Below are 18,604 nucleotides of genomic sequence, written 5' to 3' on the forward strand. Positions count from 1 at the left end.
CCCATCCGCCATCTCCTCTGTTCCAGGCTGTCCGCATTCCCGGAATCGGGACTTTTGCGGTTGTCACAAAGCGAGTAGCCCTCAGTGACCAGGATCTGGTGATCGTGGAGAGACCCGTGTTTCAACCTGAAAAGGCTGTTGCGCAGGACCGTGAGCTCCGCTGTGCTTGCACAGACTTCCCTGGTAAGCAGCGTGAAAGCGGCGCTGGCCTTGAGCAGGGTGGGGAGGGGTGCTGTGCTCTCCAGAGGTGACTGAGGGGAGCACCAACCACCCACCGCGGTCCTGCCAAGAGCTTCACTCGACAAAACCAGCCGGCTGTGAAAGGACCCTGCCTAGCGGTTTGTTTTAAAGAATCACCAGAGGACAATACAGCTAAGAGCGCACTCTCTTTGTCCTGCTTCAACAACAGGGTCCCTCACAGCTTCCTTGGGGTGGTGTCTTCTGGTTCCATGATGCTTCAACTGTTGCTCCCCCTTTCCGCTGCACTAGACCTCGTCCAGGCAAATGCCGGGGCTCTTCCCAGCTCCCTCAGCCTCCTTGCACGGGGGAAAAGCAGGGGAAACCCAGGGGGGAAAGACGGTTCCTTCCAAAAGCCACTGGCGGGACACCTGCGCCTTCTGGTCACTACTGCCTTTGGGGCAGCTGTTGTGGGACCCCGGGGAGCACCAAGAGCTTGGGGCTGTGTTTGGGGTGCGTTTCTCTCTAAAGACAAAGACAGCACCGAGTGTGGGCTGGCACCCTCCAGCTTGCCCTGGGACCTGGCGCCTATCTCCCCACTTTGTCCCGCAGTCACTCTTCTTCCCACCAAGTGCCTAAGACCCTTTGTTTCCCTTTCTGTATCAGAGAAGCCACAGCTGTCTGCTGCGCACCTCACTGTCCACTTTAAGAGGAAGGGACAAGCCGAGCGTCTCCTCAGAGGCGCTGGCCCAGCCACACAGCCCAGTACCAAAGTGTTGCCCGAGGGCCTGGAGGCTGCAGACCTTTGATTGTAGCCTGCCCAGCAGGTCTGCAAGCTCATGTGTTCCTCTTCTCTCGTCTTTCAGGCCATCAAGATTTCGAGCAACTGCCGTATGCTCAGATAGCCTCAGAGAACGCTGTCTCTGAGGGCACCGTGCAGCTCTACATGGAAAGGACCACGCACCTTTTCCATGCCTGCGTAGAGAACGGGCAGAACGTTGCCATCATCTGGAGGGACGTGGGCATGCTGATTGTCCAGGGAAAAGACATAAAAATGAGATTTTACTTACACTTTTTGGAAAGGCTGAATGGCACTGGCAAGATGCTGCAAGCTCTTCTCGAGGTAGGATTTTCACTTTCCCAGCGCCACTCCTGCTGCTTCTGAAATGCTTTCTGGGGGCTGCTTTCCCCTGGCCGGCCATGCCTCGTTCAGCCACCTGGGCTCCTGGAGCTCTAGAGCACAGCAGGCTCTCTGCAGAGCACCTCCCTGGCGTGCAATGGCCCGGCTTTGCAAGAGCCACCCCCAGAGGAGCTGCACTTTGCGAGAAAAGGCCGGCGTTGATGGCGGGGAGCGCTGCGTGCCCCACTCTGGGGGCCGGGAGCAGAGGCACAGGCAGAGCAAGGCTTGCTGAGCCCAGAGCCCTTGGGCGGCTCTGGCTCTTTGCTGGCGTTGGGCCGAGGCGGAGCGAGCAGCCGGCCCTTCCCAGTGTCCGCTCCTCCCGTCATCCGCCTCTGTCCTCGTTGCAGATGCCGGAGATGAGGGACTCGGTCATCTCACGCCATGACACCGCTGCTTCCCAGACCTCTTCTGGACGTGTTATCGTCCTGCCATGGTACGTTTGACTTCACTTGGAGGAACGGGGGACAGTGGCACGGCTTCTGCATCTGTCCTACTGTGGACCTAGAGACGCATTTAGGCAACATTTCCCACTACGTTTCTCCTGCTCCTTTTCTTTCCTCTCTGGGAGAGACTGCTCTTAGGTCCAGAAACGTTAATCTGCAAGGCTCTACGAGGAACTTGGAGGGCAAGATCAGAATTCAAAAGGGTGTTAGAAAATCAGAGCACTAGATAATACTCTGCTCTCCATGTGCACGATGAGCAGAATCATTTCCCCAGAAGCAGCAAGGGGGTTTTGTGGGAGGACGGCCATTCTCAGGGAAGGATGGAGAAACGCGGGCACAGGCTGACGGGGCCTCTCCCAGCACTGGAGCTTCTACTGCGTCCCTCCGGGTTGGGCTGCCTTGGGAAACAACGTGGTGTCCTTTCTTCAGCCTGCTGCCTTCTTCCTCTTCCAGGTACCAACTTGAGACCGTGCCCAAAATGCCAGCGCTGATAGACCTGAAAGGATGTGTGAAGGGAAAAGGTGATGGCCTGTGGTGTGAACCTGCCCCAGCAGCAAATCTGTGTGCATGGGACCAATGCAGAAACCCCAGAGCCGGGTTCCCTTGAGATAAATGATTCCCCTCCCCAGAATGACTCCTGGACAGCACCAGTATCTCCCATGGAACCCCCCGTTTCAGCACACGGATGAGAGAAAGCCATGCAAACAGTCTTCCCCAGGGAATAACGGTGCACTGTAGGCATGGGGCGTTGGATGTTAAAACAGTGTCAGAAAAGGCCTAAGACCTCCCAGGAAACATGGCTTTCTTCCAAAGGGATGAAAAGGACCACCTTCCCCAGTGTTACCACAGCCCTGAGCAGACCCGCACGTCACTCTCCTTGGAACTGGCACACGAGTGGCACCCGGTTCCCAGAACAACACCGAGATGCTGTTCTGAAGAACCGTCTCCTTTCCCGTTTCTAGAGGATGCTGCCGGGAAGCGCCTCCTCCGTCGAGCCAGGCTTCCTCCAAATCGGTTACCTGCACCGACTGTGAAGCCGGAGCAGGGTCAGAAAGCTGAGGGGAGTGAGCCTCGCGCCAGGTGAGACACTCGCATAAATGGGTGAGCGTGACCCCCTGCTCCGGTCTCTGTGGGAGCGAGACGTTTCTCCCGGAAACACCCCACGTGCGCTTTTCCCACGTCCCACTGACTCATGGTTTCTTGCTCATGGCAGTGTCTTGTAGCTTCTTGGCAGACTCTGCTGGCACCACTATTTCTTTCTTCCCTTCCGATGTGCAGATCTCTTGAGTAGCCAAGTGCAAAGGCTCGTTCCAGGAGCAGAAGGTCATTTTGGCTTTCCCTTCAGGTTGAAATGAGCCTGGCCTTTCTGTTTGCTGAGAACAGAGTTCTGCAGTTAGTTACTGCAGAGGATTGCCCTGAGCAACCAGGAGCCTCTTCTACGCTGATGCCTGTCTTACGGAGAGCTCAGTGGCAGGATGGCTTTTCTCATGGGGTCGTGTCCTCCCCCCTTTGACACTGTGTCCCCAGAGCCCAACCTGCCCGTACAGGACATAGCGCTATCTCCGGGCACAGGACCCTGTTCCTCTGGTTGCTCCAGCAAGAGAGGGCCGAGACCTGGGCATCCTGAGTTGCAGGGAGGCTGTTGGGCACATCCGAGGCTGACAGTTTGGGGTCTTCTCTGTGTCTGGGGACTTGATCACAAGGATGTGAGCAGAGCCCGTTCTGCTGCAGAAGCAGGTGCGCCACCTGGAAGCACAGGATGCAGAACCAGCTCCTCCTGCGCTCCTGCCAACACGCCCTGTTGTGTCTTTGCAGGCAGCTACCGGTCATCCAGAGGAGCTGCTTGAAGGAAAAGGAGGAGAAAGGAAAGCTACCGCCTCTGGTTGCCCCCAGAGAAGTGGACTTCATAGCCAGAGCCATTGAGAGGAGAGAAAAGGTACCCGACACCGGATGCTGCAGGAGCACATCCTACTGGACTGTAGAGCAGCGTTGCTCCACACATGCCAGTGCTCACAAGATTCTTCACTGGGTGTTCACGGGACCACTGACCGGTTGCTTTGGTGTTTGCTTGGAGAGAGGCGGGTCACTGTCAGTTGAGAATATACTTGTCACTTCCAGTAGCCTGGAAACACCCCCAGAGCCCTCACTTGAGGCCGTTTCTGTCGGCCGGGTGACTGCAGGGCTTGTCTGGGCTCGCCAGCTGCCGGCTGGTTTGTAGCCCGGTGGTGGCTGATCTCCCTGGTCATTCCAGACGGGCTCCTCGGTGGAGCCTGCGGGAACCTGGGAGCAAACCAGCGTGGACAGCAAGGCAGAAGAGAAGGGAGGGAAGGGAGGAAAACAGCTCAGCCGTGGCAGGACAGACTAATGCTGCCTGCTATTGCATTTCATTCGGCCTCCAGAATAAACGGGAGAAGAAGAAAGAGGAGAAGCTTCCACAGTATATCCAGAAATTCCTGGAAGCAGAGGAAAAGAAGAAAAAAGAGGCGGCGGTAGGGGAAAAAAGTAAACGGCAGTCAGCCGGAGCAATGAAAGCAAAGGCCGAGGCAGAAAAGGAGACACCCGGTGTGGAAGGAAAGGCAGAAAACCCAGAGGAGATGCAGAGGAGCCAGGTACTTGGGATTCCTGCAGAAAAAGAGCACTTTCTCCCGCGGGGCGGCTGAGACCGCAAAGTACCTCTGGCACCCAAGCCGTCACAGCAGCGTTGCTGCAGCAGAGCCGGGCGGGTGATGCTGCCCTTCCTGAGCAAGAAGGGGGACACAGAGTTGCAGTGAAACCCTGGTGACACTCAGAGGTCACCCCAGGGCCTGCTGAGCTCCTTCTCCCGGTTCTCCCTGTCCCCTGTGGTCCATTCAGAAGTGTTCTGGGGTCTGCGTGCTGGGAAGCAGCACCCTCCGGGTGCGGGGCTGTTGTATGAGAGTCTCCTCCTGCGCAGGAATCCAGCTCCCCCGAGTGCTCCTCAGACAGCTCCCCGAGCAGCGTGGAGTCAGACGAGTCCAGCTGTGACCTGCTGGAGATTAGGACCATTATGGAGGACTGGGAAGAGGCCGGAGAAGAGCCCCCCACAGTCCCTGAGGACAACAGCGTCCCCCCGAAGCGGTACGAGTGTGCCCGCTCCAGCCGAGCCCTGGGGCGGTGGGGAGTGAGCCAGAGGTGGTGGGTACAGGGAGCCAACCCCCGAGCCACGGGGCTGCACAGGGCGCCCGGGGATTTCTGCAGCCACGGGAACGGGCTGGGTTAGACCCCACGGCAGGGGCCAGAGCAGGGGCTTGAAACCCCTCCTGCCTCCAGGGGGCTGTGGGGCAGAACGGGGCCGCATAGCTGTGGGGCTGAGTGTGGGAAGAGGCAGGACGGTCCCAGCTGCAGAGTCAGGGAGACTTTGTCCTTGCTGTTGCAGGAGCCTTTCCCCACGGACAGACCGGGCCCTGCGGGAGGTGGTGACCTGCATCCTGGGGCAGGTGGCCCGCAAGAGGAGAGGGGAGAGGGATGAGCAGCTGGATCTGCAGGACAAGCTCCAGTGGTAAATCTCTCCGGACACGGGCAGTGCTTCCTCTCCCGCAGTCCCTTCCTCCTGCTCCCCGCAGCCCCGCGGGAGAGAGCCGCTTCTCCTGGCACCGGCCTCTCGGCAGAGCCGCTCCTGCGGCCGCGGCTGGCGCCCAGCTGGGAGCCCGGCTGGAGCGCTCTCCTGTGCTCACACCACCTCCTCCCGCTGTGTGTCTGCAGCGAGCTGGCCGTGCTGCGCTGGGAACGGTCGGGGAAAGAGGCAGGCAGCAGCCAACACCTGCGGGAAGCTGCACCCCAGGCTGCACCCCCTGCCAAGGCGGGGGAGAGGAGGGCAGGACCGGTACGTCCCCAAGGCTCGATGTGGTGGCGTTTGTAATGGCGACGGCGCAACGGTGCGGCCAGGCTGGTCTGGGATAGCAAGCAGCTGGGTTGCTTTCAGCCCCGCGCTCCCTTGGCTCAGGGGTTGTTGCAGAAAGGCTCTGCAGTCAGGACCGTGAGCAAAGCAGGGCTGATGGAGAGGCTGAAAAGAAGGGGCAGGAGGGAGCGGGGGCGCTGACATCCCCCCAGCCCCTGCCAGGGACACCAACACTGCCTGCTGCTGCATTGCCGTGGTCCTGCAGGCGCAGCCCCGCGTGTGCACGGAGGAGGAAACACGCAAGCTCTGGGAGTCCTTGTGCAGCAAGATAGAGCAGAAGCGCAGCAGTGGCACCGCCAAAGGCCTGGAAAAAAGAGCCAGAGCAATGGGAGGCCCAGGTACCGCAGGCCGTGAAAAACAACTGGGGAAAGAGCATTCCCAGTTGAGTGTTTGCCTTTTGGAGTGCTCGCCTCTGAAAAAGGGGGTGTGGGCCAGCTTCAGGCCAGAGCTGGGCAAAGAGGGTGTTTTCCTGACAGCCCTGGGGGCACAGAGAGCAGCAGGGTGGGACTGCATCCCAGGGACCTGGACCTGCTCTCTCCAGACAGCAGCAGATCCCACCACAGGTGTCCTGACCAGACTTGTTGCTCTGCACCTCTGTGCATACAAGACTGCAGAGCTTTGTACTCAACTCCGCAGCTCTGGAGAGCAGATCTGCTCCACGTCGGCCAGTGCCAGGAGACCGTCTCAGGCGCTGAGGCTCACGAGAGAGACGTCCAGCAAGAGCCTTCTCCGGCGTGACGAGCGCCAGTGCCGGCCAGCCAGGCTGCTGACACCAGCTCTTGCCCCGATCAGTAAAGCCCCACCTGCAAACCGCTGGGTCTCACGCTGTGGGTGTTTCCTTGGTGGCTGTGGAAGCTGCGCTGGGCAGTGGGTGAGCGCTGGGGGGGCAGGGAAAGGCCTGCAGGGAGAGGGCTGGAGCTCCGGCCCTGCTCCAAGGGCAGCCCTCCCCAAGGCTCTGCTGGACCCACTCGGCTGCGGCCCCGCTCTTGGTGCCCCTGCAGCCCGTGGCCCTGGCACTGAGCCTGCTGCAGCTGCACATCCCGGACAGGAGCGGGAGGAGGAGGAGGAGGAGGAGGAGGAGGATGTGAAAAATGCAGTTGTGATTCGTGCTAAGATGTTGAATGTTTACAGATATAACCAAATGAGGCACGGACTCTGAACTTGGAAAAGGGAAAAGGTGGTTAAGTTCTATGTAAAAAGTTATGAAACTTGTTTAGGAAGTTATATTGATAGAGGGAACTAACCTTTTAAGGGTTAAGCAACTGTATAGTAAGGGCCTACTAACAAGCTAACATTTTAAACCACGTAATGAATATCTAGTTTAGAGCTGTATGTAACCAAGTGTGCTAAAAAAAGCAGGACTTCATTCAATGCCGAGATAAGAAGTTTTACAGCACCAGCTGCAACCTTGAGGAGACAAGACAGCCAAGATTTACAGCAAAAAGGGGGCGCCAGTCCGGTTTCGGTCGGTTTGGTAGCTTGGGTTCCAGGCAGTTCCTTGTAATGAGCCAAAGGGAAAAAGTCCACTGTGACGGAGCTGAAGGAGCCTTCATCCAGAGACCCCTAAAGACCCCTCCTCAAATTCACCAAGTGACACTGCGCAGGCGAACAGGGGAGGGGCGAGGAGGGGCTGTGGAAATGGTGATCTGAGACTCACTTCATGAATATGTAGAGGCGTTCCTGGGGTCATTATGAATATGTAATACCTTACTGTATTTAAGCACACTTCTTATTGTTAAAAGTGTGCGTGCTGGGCGGAGTGAATCCCCCGCGCACCCAGCGCTGTTTTGCTTATGCTCTAATGAACACATGTTTAAAGAATACAATTAAGGAATTGGATTAAACGTTGTTTATCTATAGAAAAAGCGTAAGTTATTTATTTCAAGGAGGAGGCTGGGCAGCCAGGGGAGCCGAGCTGCAGGGGAACATCCGGGGGCTCGCCCAGCCAGGGCACTGCGGGGCGCCCAGGCCAGCGCTGTCAGGGGCACCCAGAGCTGTGCAGGAACCACCGTGTGGTTCCACGTGGCACCACGGGGACAGCGACAGCCAGGGCAGGAGCCGTGCCTGGGGAGAGGAAAGCCATGGGGGGCAGTTGGGCAGCCGGACTCTGCCAAAGCTCTGCTGGGGCTCCCGAGCCTTTTGTCGGACAGCCCCTGGTAGGACAGGCAGGCTGGGGCTGAGGTGGGATGGCCAGGCAGGCTTCAGCCGGGAGGGGAAGGATGGGGTTCCGCTGCTCCACGCGGGGCTGATCTCAAGTCTTGCTCAGTCACTCTCTTCCAGCTCACTGCTGCTTTTTGCATTAACGATTCAGCCTGTCCCTCGGTATGAGGATATTAGGATCCCACTCTGGACCGTCCGAGGGACAATTTTGGCGAGTGTGGCCTCAGCCCTGGGTCCTGGCCCCAGTGATAGTAATCAACCTTACTAGATCCGGTAAGTGCTGGGTGGCCGGCGTGCCTATGGGCGGTAGCTGCTACAGTAATACTGATCCAGGAGGTCCGAAAATTAACTATGGGAAAAAGGATAGAAGTGTTTGTATCCCATATGGTGACAACAGTACTGGAACAAAAGGGGGGCGATTGGCTGTCCCCAAGCAGAATGATGAAATACCAGGTAATTCTGACAGAACAAGATGATGTTGTTCTAAAAACTACTAACCTAATGAACCCTGCTGAGTTTTTGGGTGCAGGTACTGAAGAAGGAGACCTGGAACATGATTGCGTGGAAGTCATCGAATACACCCACGCAAGTCGCCCTGATTTGGAAGACACTCCGCTGGCAGAAACTGACTGGGAACTCTTTACTGATGGCAGTAGCTTTGTGGAGAACGGAATGCGGCATGCAGGATATGCCATCGCTACTGCCAAGACAGTAATTGAGGCTAAACCCTTACCACCAAACACCTCAGCACAAAAAGCGGAGTTAATCGCCTTAACCAGGGCATTGGAACTCAGCGAAAACAAGAAAGTTAATATATGGACTGATTCAAAATATGCTTTCGGAGTTGTTCATGTGCATGGAGCCCTTTGGAAAGAGCGGGGACTGCTCTCTTCACAAGGAACAAACATTAAATACCAGGAGGAGATACTGAACCTGATCAATGCCATTCAAAAGCCATCACAAGTTGCTGTAATGCACTGTAAAGCTCATCAAAGTGGAACATCAAAAATCATCGAGGGAAATTGGCTTGCTGATCAAACAGCTCGGTCAGTAGCACGGCAAGTGAGGACAATGGTGGGTCTTGTCTCTCAGAAGGTAAGAGCAATTGATTTATTACCTTCAGAACCACCTAAATATTCTAGAGAAGATGAAAAATTGGCAAGTCTAGTAAGAGCCAGCAAGAATAATTCTGGGTGGTATGTAACCACCAATGGACAAGTTGTGGTACCAACCACTGTTATGAGAGGAATACTTCAGCCGGAACACCAGAAGTGTCACTGGGGTGGAGAAACATTGGTAACTTATCTAAGAAAACGAATTATCTTGGTCCAGATGTTAACAATGGCAAAGTCTATCACAGCTAAGTGTGAAATTTGCTTAAAAAATAATCCTTTAATAAAAAGAAAAATAGAAATGGGGAAAATAAAGACAGGCATACAACCTGGGGATTATTGGCAAATAGACTACGCGGAACTTCCCAGAACCCGAGGATTCAGGTATATACTAGTAGGGGTAGATACCTTTTCAGGATGGCCGGAAGCTTTCCCTTGTCGCACCAACCAGGCGAAAGAAACTGTAAAATGGTTACTGAAGGATATAATCCCTAGATTTGGGGTACCATTGGGGATATCTTCCGATAGGGGACCACACTTTGTTGCACAATTGGTAAAAGAAATCAGCAGATGTTTGGGAATTAAGTGGGAGTTACATACCCCATGGAGACCCCAGTCTAGTGGACAAGTGGAGAAAATGAATCAAACCCTAAAAAGGCAACTTAGCAAGATCTGTCAGGAAGCAAAAATTCAATGGCCTCAGGCCTTGCCAATAGCATTGTTGCGTATTAGGATTAAACCTAGGAGTGGGATGTCAGTGAGTCCATACGAGATTTTGTATGGCAAACCATATGAAGCACCGAACCCAAACCCAGAGGTACATGTGAAAGGAAATCAGGACTTGTACAATTATGTGTTGTCTCTTGGCAGGACATTGAATCGACTCAGATCCGCACTAGTGTGGAATCGCCCACTAGCGCTCGAGAATCCGGTACATGATATAGAGTCTGGAGACACGGTGTATCTAAGAACTTGGAATGAAGAACCTTTAAAAGAGCGTTGGGACGGACCCTGTCAAGTACTCCTGACTACATTCACCGCAGTCAAAGTTGCTGGAGTAGACTCATGGGTACACTATACCCAAGTGAAAAGAGTCCCAAGACTGTGGAAATCGCAGATAGTGGGTCCTACCTCGCTCAAGATTACATCGCAGTAATGTCTGGTTTGCATTACCGAATTCTGATCTTGGTTAGAGTGTTTGTACTTTTGAAAACTGGAAAGGGAAGTGCCACTCTATTCCACAAGGCCTCTGATAGACAGTGGGAAAATGAGACTATTCAAATGGAATTGCAAATTAGGCCACGAAGAGCAGTAGGCAATAACGAAAGTACCCAGATACCACAGGTGGTACAAAGCGTACAGAATCAGGCAGAGAATCTGATGATAGGATTAATTTGAGATTTCACACTGACTCAGAATACCAGTAGCATCACTGCTTGCCTTCCAATTCCAAAATCAGCCAAAGACCCAATACAGTGGGGAATAATATCTACCACCTTAACAGAAATAAATAGAACTGGTAAAATAGCATGCGAATCCCGCACTAGAAAAGAAGTCGTCCCAACGGAACAAAAGGTAAAAGAACAAGGAAAATGGAAAACACCAGGGCCAAGGGAGGATTGTTTAAAATTACCTGGGGCGAAATGGGTTAAAATAGGAATGACCAGACCATTCAAACACATAGGTTGGTGTTATTATGACACGTGGACCACCAAAGTAGTAAACCGAACGGTTGAACGGACCTGCTGGGAATGCAAAGATCAGGATAATAAAAATATAACTGAATCATGGAGTAACATGTGGACATTGAGTATTGTACAACAATACCAATATAGTGAAGCATTTCCATGGTGTGTACGGTGGTCCAATGTAACAGGAGGAACAACAGTACCATGGTGGAATTGTTCACGAGTAATAACTTGCCAGACAGATCTGAGGGAGATACCTATATCCATCGTTAAGGTTGCAGTAATTGCAGGTTGCATTTGTCAGAAACAATTGGATCCAAAGGAAGGAACCAAGGTAGGTATCGATGGAGATAGAATTGATTGTAGAGGCGTTATAGGTAGTGTGGGACATCTGGTTTGGGCCTTAAGTGATGGGACCTGGACAACGCATTTACCAATAGCAGGACCAGTAAGGGAAATTACCTTGGGACTGCCAACCGTATGTCCTATTTGGAAAAAGTCTCCCTTGAAAAATGGGCAAGAACTTCTACATGTTAGGCACAAACGAGAAATAGGTGAAGATGATGTGTGGCACGAACCATCAAGCAGTGTTAAATTCGACTGGGCACTAGAATCCTTCTTTGCACCAACTGCGGCATACAGAAACAGAGAAATGATTGATAAATTGATCAGGCAAATGGATCGATTGGCCAGAATAACTAAAAAAGGTTTTCGGGAACTTAATATACAATTACAGGCTACGACTAAAATGACCTTGCAGAATAGAATGGCACTCGACATAATGCTATTGAAAGAAAATGGTGTCTGTGGATATTTGAAAGACAGAATTGATCATTGCTGCATCCATATTCCAAATGTAACTTCGGAGGTCGAGAAGGACATTTCTCAACTGACCCAAACAGAGATGGAGCTGCAAAAGGAAAAGCAGGATGCAGAACAGAGCTGGATAGGAGCTCTGTTGAATTCATTTGGTTTAAATTTAGGAGGATGGGTACATTCACTACTAGAAAGCTTAGTTGTACTTACAATTGTGATTATACTTCTTTGTTTATTATATGTAGGTATTAAACGTGTAATTAGTCAAAGAAATGGTAAGAATAACCGCATTTTCAGTGTCCTGAGTAGGAATTACGCTAATCCTGTATTTGACAGCCATCCAGCTAGCCCTCCAGCTTATGAACTGTCACATTTGCCAAATCACCAATCAAATAAATAATTGAAGAGGTTGTTTAAAGCGAAAATCCATTGTTTAAAGAAAAGGATTTTCAAAGGGGGGAAGATGATAGTAATCAACCTTACAAAATGTTTTTTTCTGTGGAACAGGACAGAATGGGTCTTCCCTGAATATCACTGGATCTGTTACAGTTGGATTAATATTAGGATAGCAACCAGCCCTGTAGCCATAGAACTCTTGTAATCAGTAACCAAACTCTGTTCTTAAAGCTGCCATAGATTTATGGTATATTCTTATAAGGCAGGTAACTATAACCGAGCCTTATTCTTAAGGTGGACATGGATTTACGATATATTCTTTTAAAGTTGGTACCGTAGAAAATAACTGATAATTATAGCATCTTTTAGATAGGAAGTTTGTGTTAGAATAGGTGTGGAATATGCTAATGGTTGTCAGGGGTGTAATGAATATGTATGTGACTGACTTGTATAATAAGGTATGGTCTGAATCAGCTGTTTGAAGCCAGCTTTGGGTACGAACCTCTGGTTTCCCAGCGCTGAAATAAAGCACTGCATATAACTACGTCCGTGGTTATGTGTCCTGATTGCTAACAGCTTTCTCTCATCCTCGTGCTGAAACGGGGGGTTCCCTGGCAGAGCCGGTGGTCTCCAGGAGTCATTCTGGGGAGGGCAATCATTTTGCTCAAGGGAACCCAGCTCTGGGATTGCTGCACTGGTCCCGTGCACACACATTGCTGCTGGAGCAGGTTCACTCTACAGGCATTGCTTCTGAGACATCTGAGCACATGATGGAAAGAAGCTCTGATTATCCAACACCCTTTTGAATTCTAATCTTGCCCTCCAAGTTCCTTGTCCAGCCTCACAGATTAATGCCTCTGCAGCTAAAAGGAGTCACCTCCTTCCCCTCAGTCATTGATAGCACTGCACAGCAAGGCTGGCACAAGGCAGAGCTCTGCAGAACCCCACCCTTAGTCCCCATAGAATAGTTTGGGTTGAAAAGGACCTTCACAACTCATCTAGTCAAATCGCCCAGCCATGAGCAGGGACATCTTCACCAGCTCAGGTTGCTCAGAGCCCTGTCCAACCTGACATTGAATGTTTCCAGGGATGGGGCATTCGCCACTTCTCTGGACAGCCTGGGACAGTATTTTACCTCTCTCATAAAAAATTTCTTCCTCATCTCCAGCCCAAATCTCCCCTCCTTCAGTTTAAAGCCATCATCCCTTGTCCTGTCACAACAGGCCCTGCTAAAAAGTCTTCATCTTTCTCGTGGGTGCCTTTTAAGTATGGAAAGGCCACACTAAGGTCTCCCCGGAGCTTCTCCTCTCCAGCTGAACACCCCAGCTCTCTCAGCCTGTCCTCCCAGCAGAGCTGTTCCAGCCTCGGATCATTCCTGGGGCTCCTCTGGCCCCTCTCCAGCAGGTCCATGTGTGCCCTGTGCTGAGGACCCAGAGCTGGACCAGCACTGCAGGGGTCTCACAGAGCGGGGCAGAGGGGACAATCCCCTCCCTGCTCTGCTGCCCACGGCGCTGGAGATGCAGACAGGGTACGATTTGCCTTCAGGGCTGCAAGCACACGGTGGCTCATGTCCAGTCTTTCACCTCCCAGGACCCCAAGTCCTTCTCCACAGGGCTGCTCCCCATCCCTTCATCCCCAGCCTGGACTGATACTGGGGGTTGCCCAGACCCAGGTGCAGGACCTTGAACTTGGCCTCATTGAACCTCATGGGGTTCACATGGACACATTTCTCCAGCTTGTCTGGGTCCCTCTGGACGGATCCCGCCCCTCAGGTGTGTCACCTGCCCCACTCAGCCTGGTGTCATCTGCAAATTTGCTGAGGCTGCCCTCGATCCCACTGTCTGTGTCACTGCTGAAGATGTTAAACAGTTCTGGTCCCAGTATGGACCGCTGTGGGACACCACTTGTCACCAGTGTCCATCCACACATTGTGCCATTGACCACCACTCTCTGAGTGTGACAGTCCACCCATCACCTCCACACTTCTCCCATTTAGAGAGAAAGATGTTGTGGCGGACCATGTCAAAGGCTTTGCAGAAGTCCAGACAGACGACATCCACAGCCCTTGCTCTGTCCACTGAGGTAGTTACTCCATCATAGAAGGCCACGAGTTTGGTCAGGCAGGACTTGTCCTTGGTGAAGCCTGAACATTTGTCGAGTTCCACAGAACAACTCTGTGTGTATGTCTATGCGTGTATTCAGCTTGCTAGTTTTAAACTATCATGTTTTATTTTAGAGGAGGGGAAATATCTATATCCTTTATATATCTTATATATTATTCGTTATTATACAGTATGACTCATTGCGGCCTACAGCTTCTTCCCAAGGGAGCAGGAGAGGCAGGGCTGAGCTCTTCTCTGTGACAGTGACAGAGCCCAGGGAACAGCAGAAGATGTGCCAGGGAGGGTCAGTGGGACATGAGGAAAAGGTTCTTCACCCAGAGGTGCTGGACACTGAACAGGCTCCCAGGGAGGTGTCACGGCCCCAACCTGACGGTGTTCAAGGAGAGACTGGACAGCGTCCTCAGACACACGGGGTGACCTGTGGGGTGTCCTGTGCAGGGACACGAGTTGGACTCCATGATCCTGGTGGGTCTCTTCTGTGAGAACCTTGAAGCACTTCCCCCACCCCATCCTTAGCAGAACAAAGGACCATGTTATGCCTTAAACATCTGAGTTTTGTTACTTTGGGAGGATAAGACAGATGGCTGTGTAGGCAGACATCTCCCTTATCTTTCCCAAGGTGTTGTGTTTGGCAGAAGAGATAGATAGTTATGGTGTCAGACACCTTGTCAATCACTGTGAAGGCCTCATGGACTAATTGGAAGGAGATGAACCATCTGTTGGACAACGAATTATCAGAAGAAACCACGAACCAACAGCTACCCCTGACAGGCAAGACAATTCACTTCTGGTCAGTGCTGTGAACTTTCCCCTAGTTTGAAGACCCCAGATCCATTTTCAGAAGAATCTTCCTAATCAGTATGAAGAGCGAACAGAGGGAGGAGATGAACTGCTCACATGTAAATGAACCGGGTTATAAAAGGACCCTGTGCGTGGCGTCAGGTGTGGTATGTATGTGCTGCACAGCGTGACCGAAGTCTTCAACACAACCACCCTCCCTCCACTGGACATCCCTGGATCGATAACCTGTGTAGTGGGGATATCTTATTTTCTCTCCTCTCTTTCTTCTATCTTAATTTTCCTTTTCTCTCTCTCTTTTTTCCTTTTTCTTGAACATATAAAAATAATCATTTCAAGTTCTGCTGTTAAAGTCTTGTTCAGTTTTGCATTATAGTTACTAATTGTTGCCAATCCACCGTTTTTAGAAGGACTTTTGCTGTCAATGTATTGATAAGCTTTGTGATACTATAACATGCTTTTGCCAAGTCACTAATCCCTGTAATTTGTATTGCACCGCTGTTGTGTATTGATAAGGATCATGGCTGAAAACATTGTGGTGAAACTGGTTCATCCAGCCACAGGAGGTGACACTTTCAGTATGGGGGAACTGCGATTTACATATCAACGACAAGCTAAGGAGCCACAGCCCAGGCCAGTTGGCCGATACCGGAGATGGGGCATGAGCCGGAGGGCACAGAGCTCCATCTTCTGATACGCCCAGCTTGGCACACAAAGGGGAAAAACTGAGACCCCTTAATATGGCCCAAGACTTGTCGAGACTTGTCAATCTTTTCCAATCGCCTGTTCTCCCCGGACTTTCCCCTACTCAGAGAGCTATAAAAAAGCTCACCAAACCCAGCACTGATAGGGAATCCACCACCCTGAGGAGCCCTGGCGCACCAGGCTCACCGCAGGAACCAGACCGGACATCGGAGGACGCTGCGCTCCCAAACTACAAACCCCAGCATCCTCGCCGCAGGACACCAGAGGCCATACATCATCATACAAGTTCTGTCATCCCCACTGCGGAGCCGTAAGAGTGACTGGGTCCCTCACCCTTCTCATTCTTCCTTTGTCTTTGCTCTTTCCTTCTCTCCTTTTATCTATATCCCTATTTCTTTGTCTCTCCTTCCGTGATATATTACTCTCTTTCTCTCTCTCTGACGCCTTAGTTTTTCTTCCCTCTCTACCACTCTCTTTCCCTCTTTTCCTTTCGAACATATAAGAGTAATATCTTAAGCTCTGCGGTTGGATTCTTGTGAAGTCTTGTATTATAGCTACTAATGGTTGCCAATACATTGCTCATAGTAGGACTTTTGCTGTTAATGTATTGATAAGTTCTGTGATATCATAAAATACTTTTGCCAAGACCCTCTTCGCTGTAGCTAGTTTTCCAACACGTACTTTTAGTAAAACTCACAATTGAATTGGACACCTGGAGTGATTGTCACTTCGCACAACCGCGCAGATATACCCAGAGTTAACTCACACCTGGTCTCATCTGTTGAGTAAGGGCACAAGTCGCGTTCAGAGTGAACTCATCCCGTCTGTTGGGTCGGGACACCTTCTAACTCAGGATGTTCCATGATTCTATAAAATGTCCATAAATTATTTCCAGAGTAAAAATTCTGTGTCGGAGTCTACCAAATCAATTATGAGTGATGTTCATGTTCCTAGGAAATAAATTGTATTGCTTCAGTGCCTCCGTGTCAATCTAATATTAAGAGTAAAACTGAGATGATGACGCTGCGTATCACAGGGTTTTCTTTATGACAGTTCCCAAGCCAAATCCTATAATTGGATTATTTAACAAAATTGATCCCAAATACTAGAAGGACAAGCAAATATTTTGCCATCAAAGGGAGAGGTGCAATGAGCCAGAGTGAGGGACTTGACATATTAGTTGAATGAAAACAAAAAGTACAGCAACGGTGTTGTCCTGCAGGATAACTCCAGGCACAACATGGTAAGAAATTCACAGTGAGAAATTAACTACTAAACAATGTCATTTTGTTTCAGAACCCTTCTGCCAAGCCTGAGCTGCCAGCCCAAAGCGAAAGGCCAGATCACAATTTGCTGCTGTGAACAGAGAAGCTCATGAATAGATGGAAATGTTTACCATGTGTTGGAGTGCAGGTGTGGAGGACTTGCTTCAAAGTGCAGCTGAAGGGTGCTGGAGTCTTATGAACACACTTGGACACATAATGGTTTGGAATACATGCTGAGGTCTCTGATCACAGTATCACAGTATCACAGCATGTTTGGGATCAGAAGGGACCTCAAATGATCATCCAGTCCAATCCCCCTGCTGGAGCAGGAACGCCTAGGAGAGGTCACACAGGAAGGTGTCCAGGTGGGCTTTGAATGTCTGCAGGGAAGGAGACTCCACAACCTCCCTGGGCAGCCTGTTCCAGTGCTCTGTTACCCTCACTGAGAAGAAGTTCTTTCTCAAATTTAAGTGGAACCTCTTGTGTTCCAGCTTGATCCCATTGCCCCTTGTCCTATCATTGTTTGCCACTGAGAAGAGCCTGACTCCATCCTCGTGGCACTCACCCTTTATATATTTATAAACATTAATAAGGTCACCCCTCAGTCTCCTCTTCTCCAAACTAAAGAGCCCCAGCTCCCTCAGCCTTTCTTCATAAGGGAGATGCTCCACTCCCTTAATCATCTTTGTTGCCCTACGCTGGACCCTCTCCAGCAGTTCCCTGTCCTTCTTGAACTGAGGGGCCCAGAACTGGACACAGTATTCCAGATGTGGTCTCACCAGGGCGGAGTAGAGGGGAAGGAGGACCTCTCTCGATCTACTGACCACCCCCGTTGTAATACACCCAAGGATGCCATTGGCCTTCCTGGCTACAAGGGCACAGTGCTGGCTCATGGTCATCCTGTTGTCCACCAGGACCCCCAGGTCCCTTTCCCCTACACTGCTCTCTAATAGGTCATTCCCCAACCTATACTGGAACCTGGGGTTGTTCCTGCCCAGATGCAGGACTCCACACATTCCCTTGTTAAATTCCATCAGGTTATCCCCCGCCCAACTCTCCAGCCTGTCCAGGTCTCTGGATGGCAGCACAGCCTTCTGGCGTGTCAGCCACTCCTCCCAGCTTAGTGTCATCAGCAAACTTGCCGATAGTACACTCAATTCCCTCGTCTAAATCATTAATGGATATATTGAATAACATTGGCCCCAGTACTGACCCCTGAGGCACTCCGCTAGATACTGGCCTCCAACTGGACTCCGCACCATTGACCACCACTATCTGGCTTCTCTCTTTAAGCCAGTTTGCAACCCACCTCACTACTCTATTGTCTGGACCACACCTCCTCAATTTAGCTGTGAGGATGCTGTGAGGGACTGTGTCAAAGGCTTTACTGAAGTCAAGGTAGACCACATCCACCGCTCTGCCATCATCCATCCACCTTGGTACATTCTCATAAAAGGCTATGAGGTGCTGACTATGCTTCAGAATAGACCTGGCATGGGCTTTAAAAGGTGATATATGAAATAAAGACCTGTAAGAAACACCAAAAAACCTCCTGTTCAAGCAGATGATCAATACACCTTGTGACTTTTCTGAAGCCCGGCAATTAAACAGAAGCTCATATTTTTAGCAGAGGCACAACAATTGCAGCTCAGTTTCTATAGCTCTTCTTTGTAGTCTTACTGCCATTGCAACTCACATCATGTTTGTTTGGATAATATGGAAGAACATATAAGCCATAACCCTTTCTAAATCGTGTACTTATGGATTGAATACATTATTTGATAGCACTCTGACACAGTTACGATGGTCCCTGAAGTGTATCATA

At 51.1% G+C, this 18,604-nt stretch overlaps 1 protein-coding gene across 1 annotated transcript; it reads left to right on the forward strand.

The window, feature by feature from the left end:
- The first annotated feature begins 1,048 nt into the window (after positions 1-1,048).
- Positions 1,049-5,867, forward strand: LOC136109978 (uncharacterized). Its single transcript, XM_071817039.1, has 7 exons — positions 1,049-1,300; positions 1,705-1,790; positions 2,254-2,880; positions 3,616-3,736; positions 4,200-4,409; positions 4,733-4,896; positions 5,195-5,867. Exons 3-7 carry the CDS (start codon positions 2,597-2,599, stop codon positions 5,319-5,321), a joined length of 906 nt encoding a protein of 301 aa, XP_071673140.1. The 5' UTR covers positions 1,049-1,300; positions 1,705-1,790; positions 2,254-2,596; the 3' UTR covers positions 5,322-5,867.
- The last annotated feature ends 12,737 nt before the right edge of the window (positions 5,868-18,604 follow it).

Source organism: Patagioenas fasciata, chromosome 19, assembly GCF_037038585.1.
Source record: "Patagioenas fasciata isolate bPatFas1 chromosome 19, bPatFas1.hap1, whole genome shotgun sequence".
Classification (NCBI taxonomy): domain Eukaryota; kingdom Metazoa; phylum Chordata; class Aves; order Columbiformes; family Columbidae; genus Patagioenas; species Patagioenas fasciata.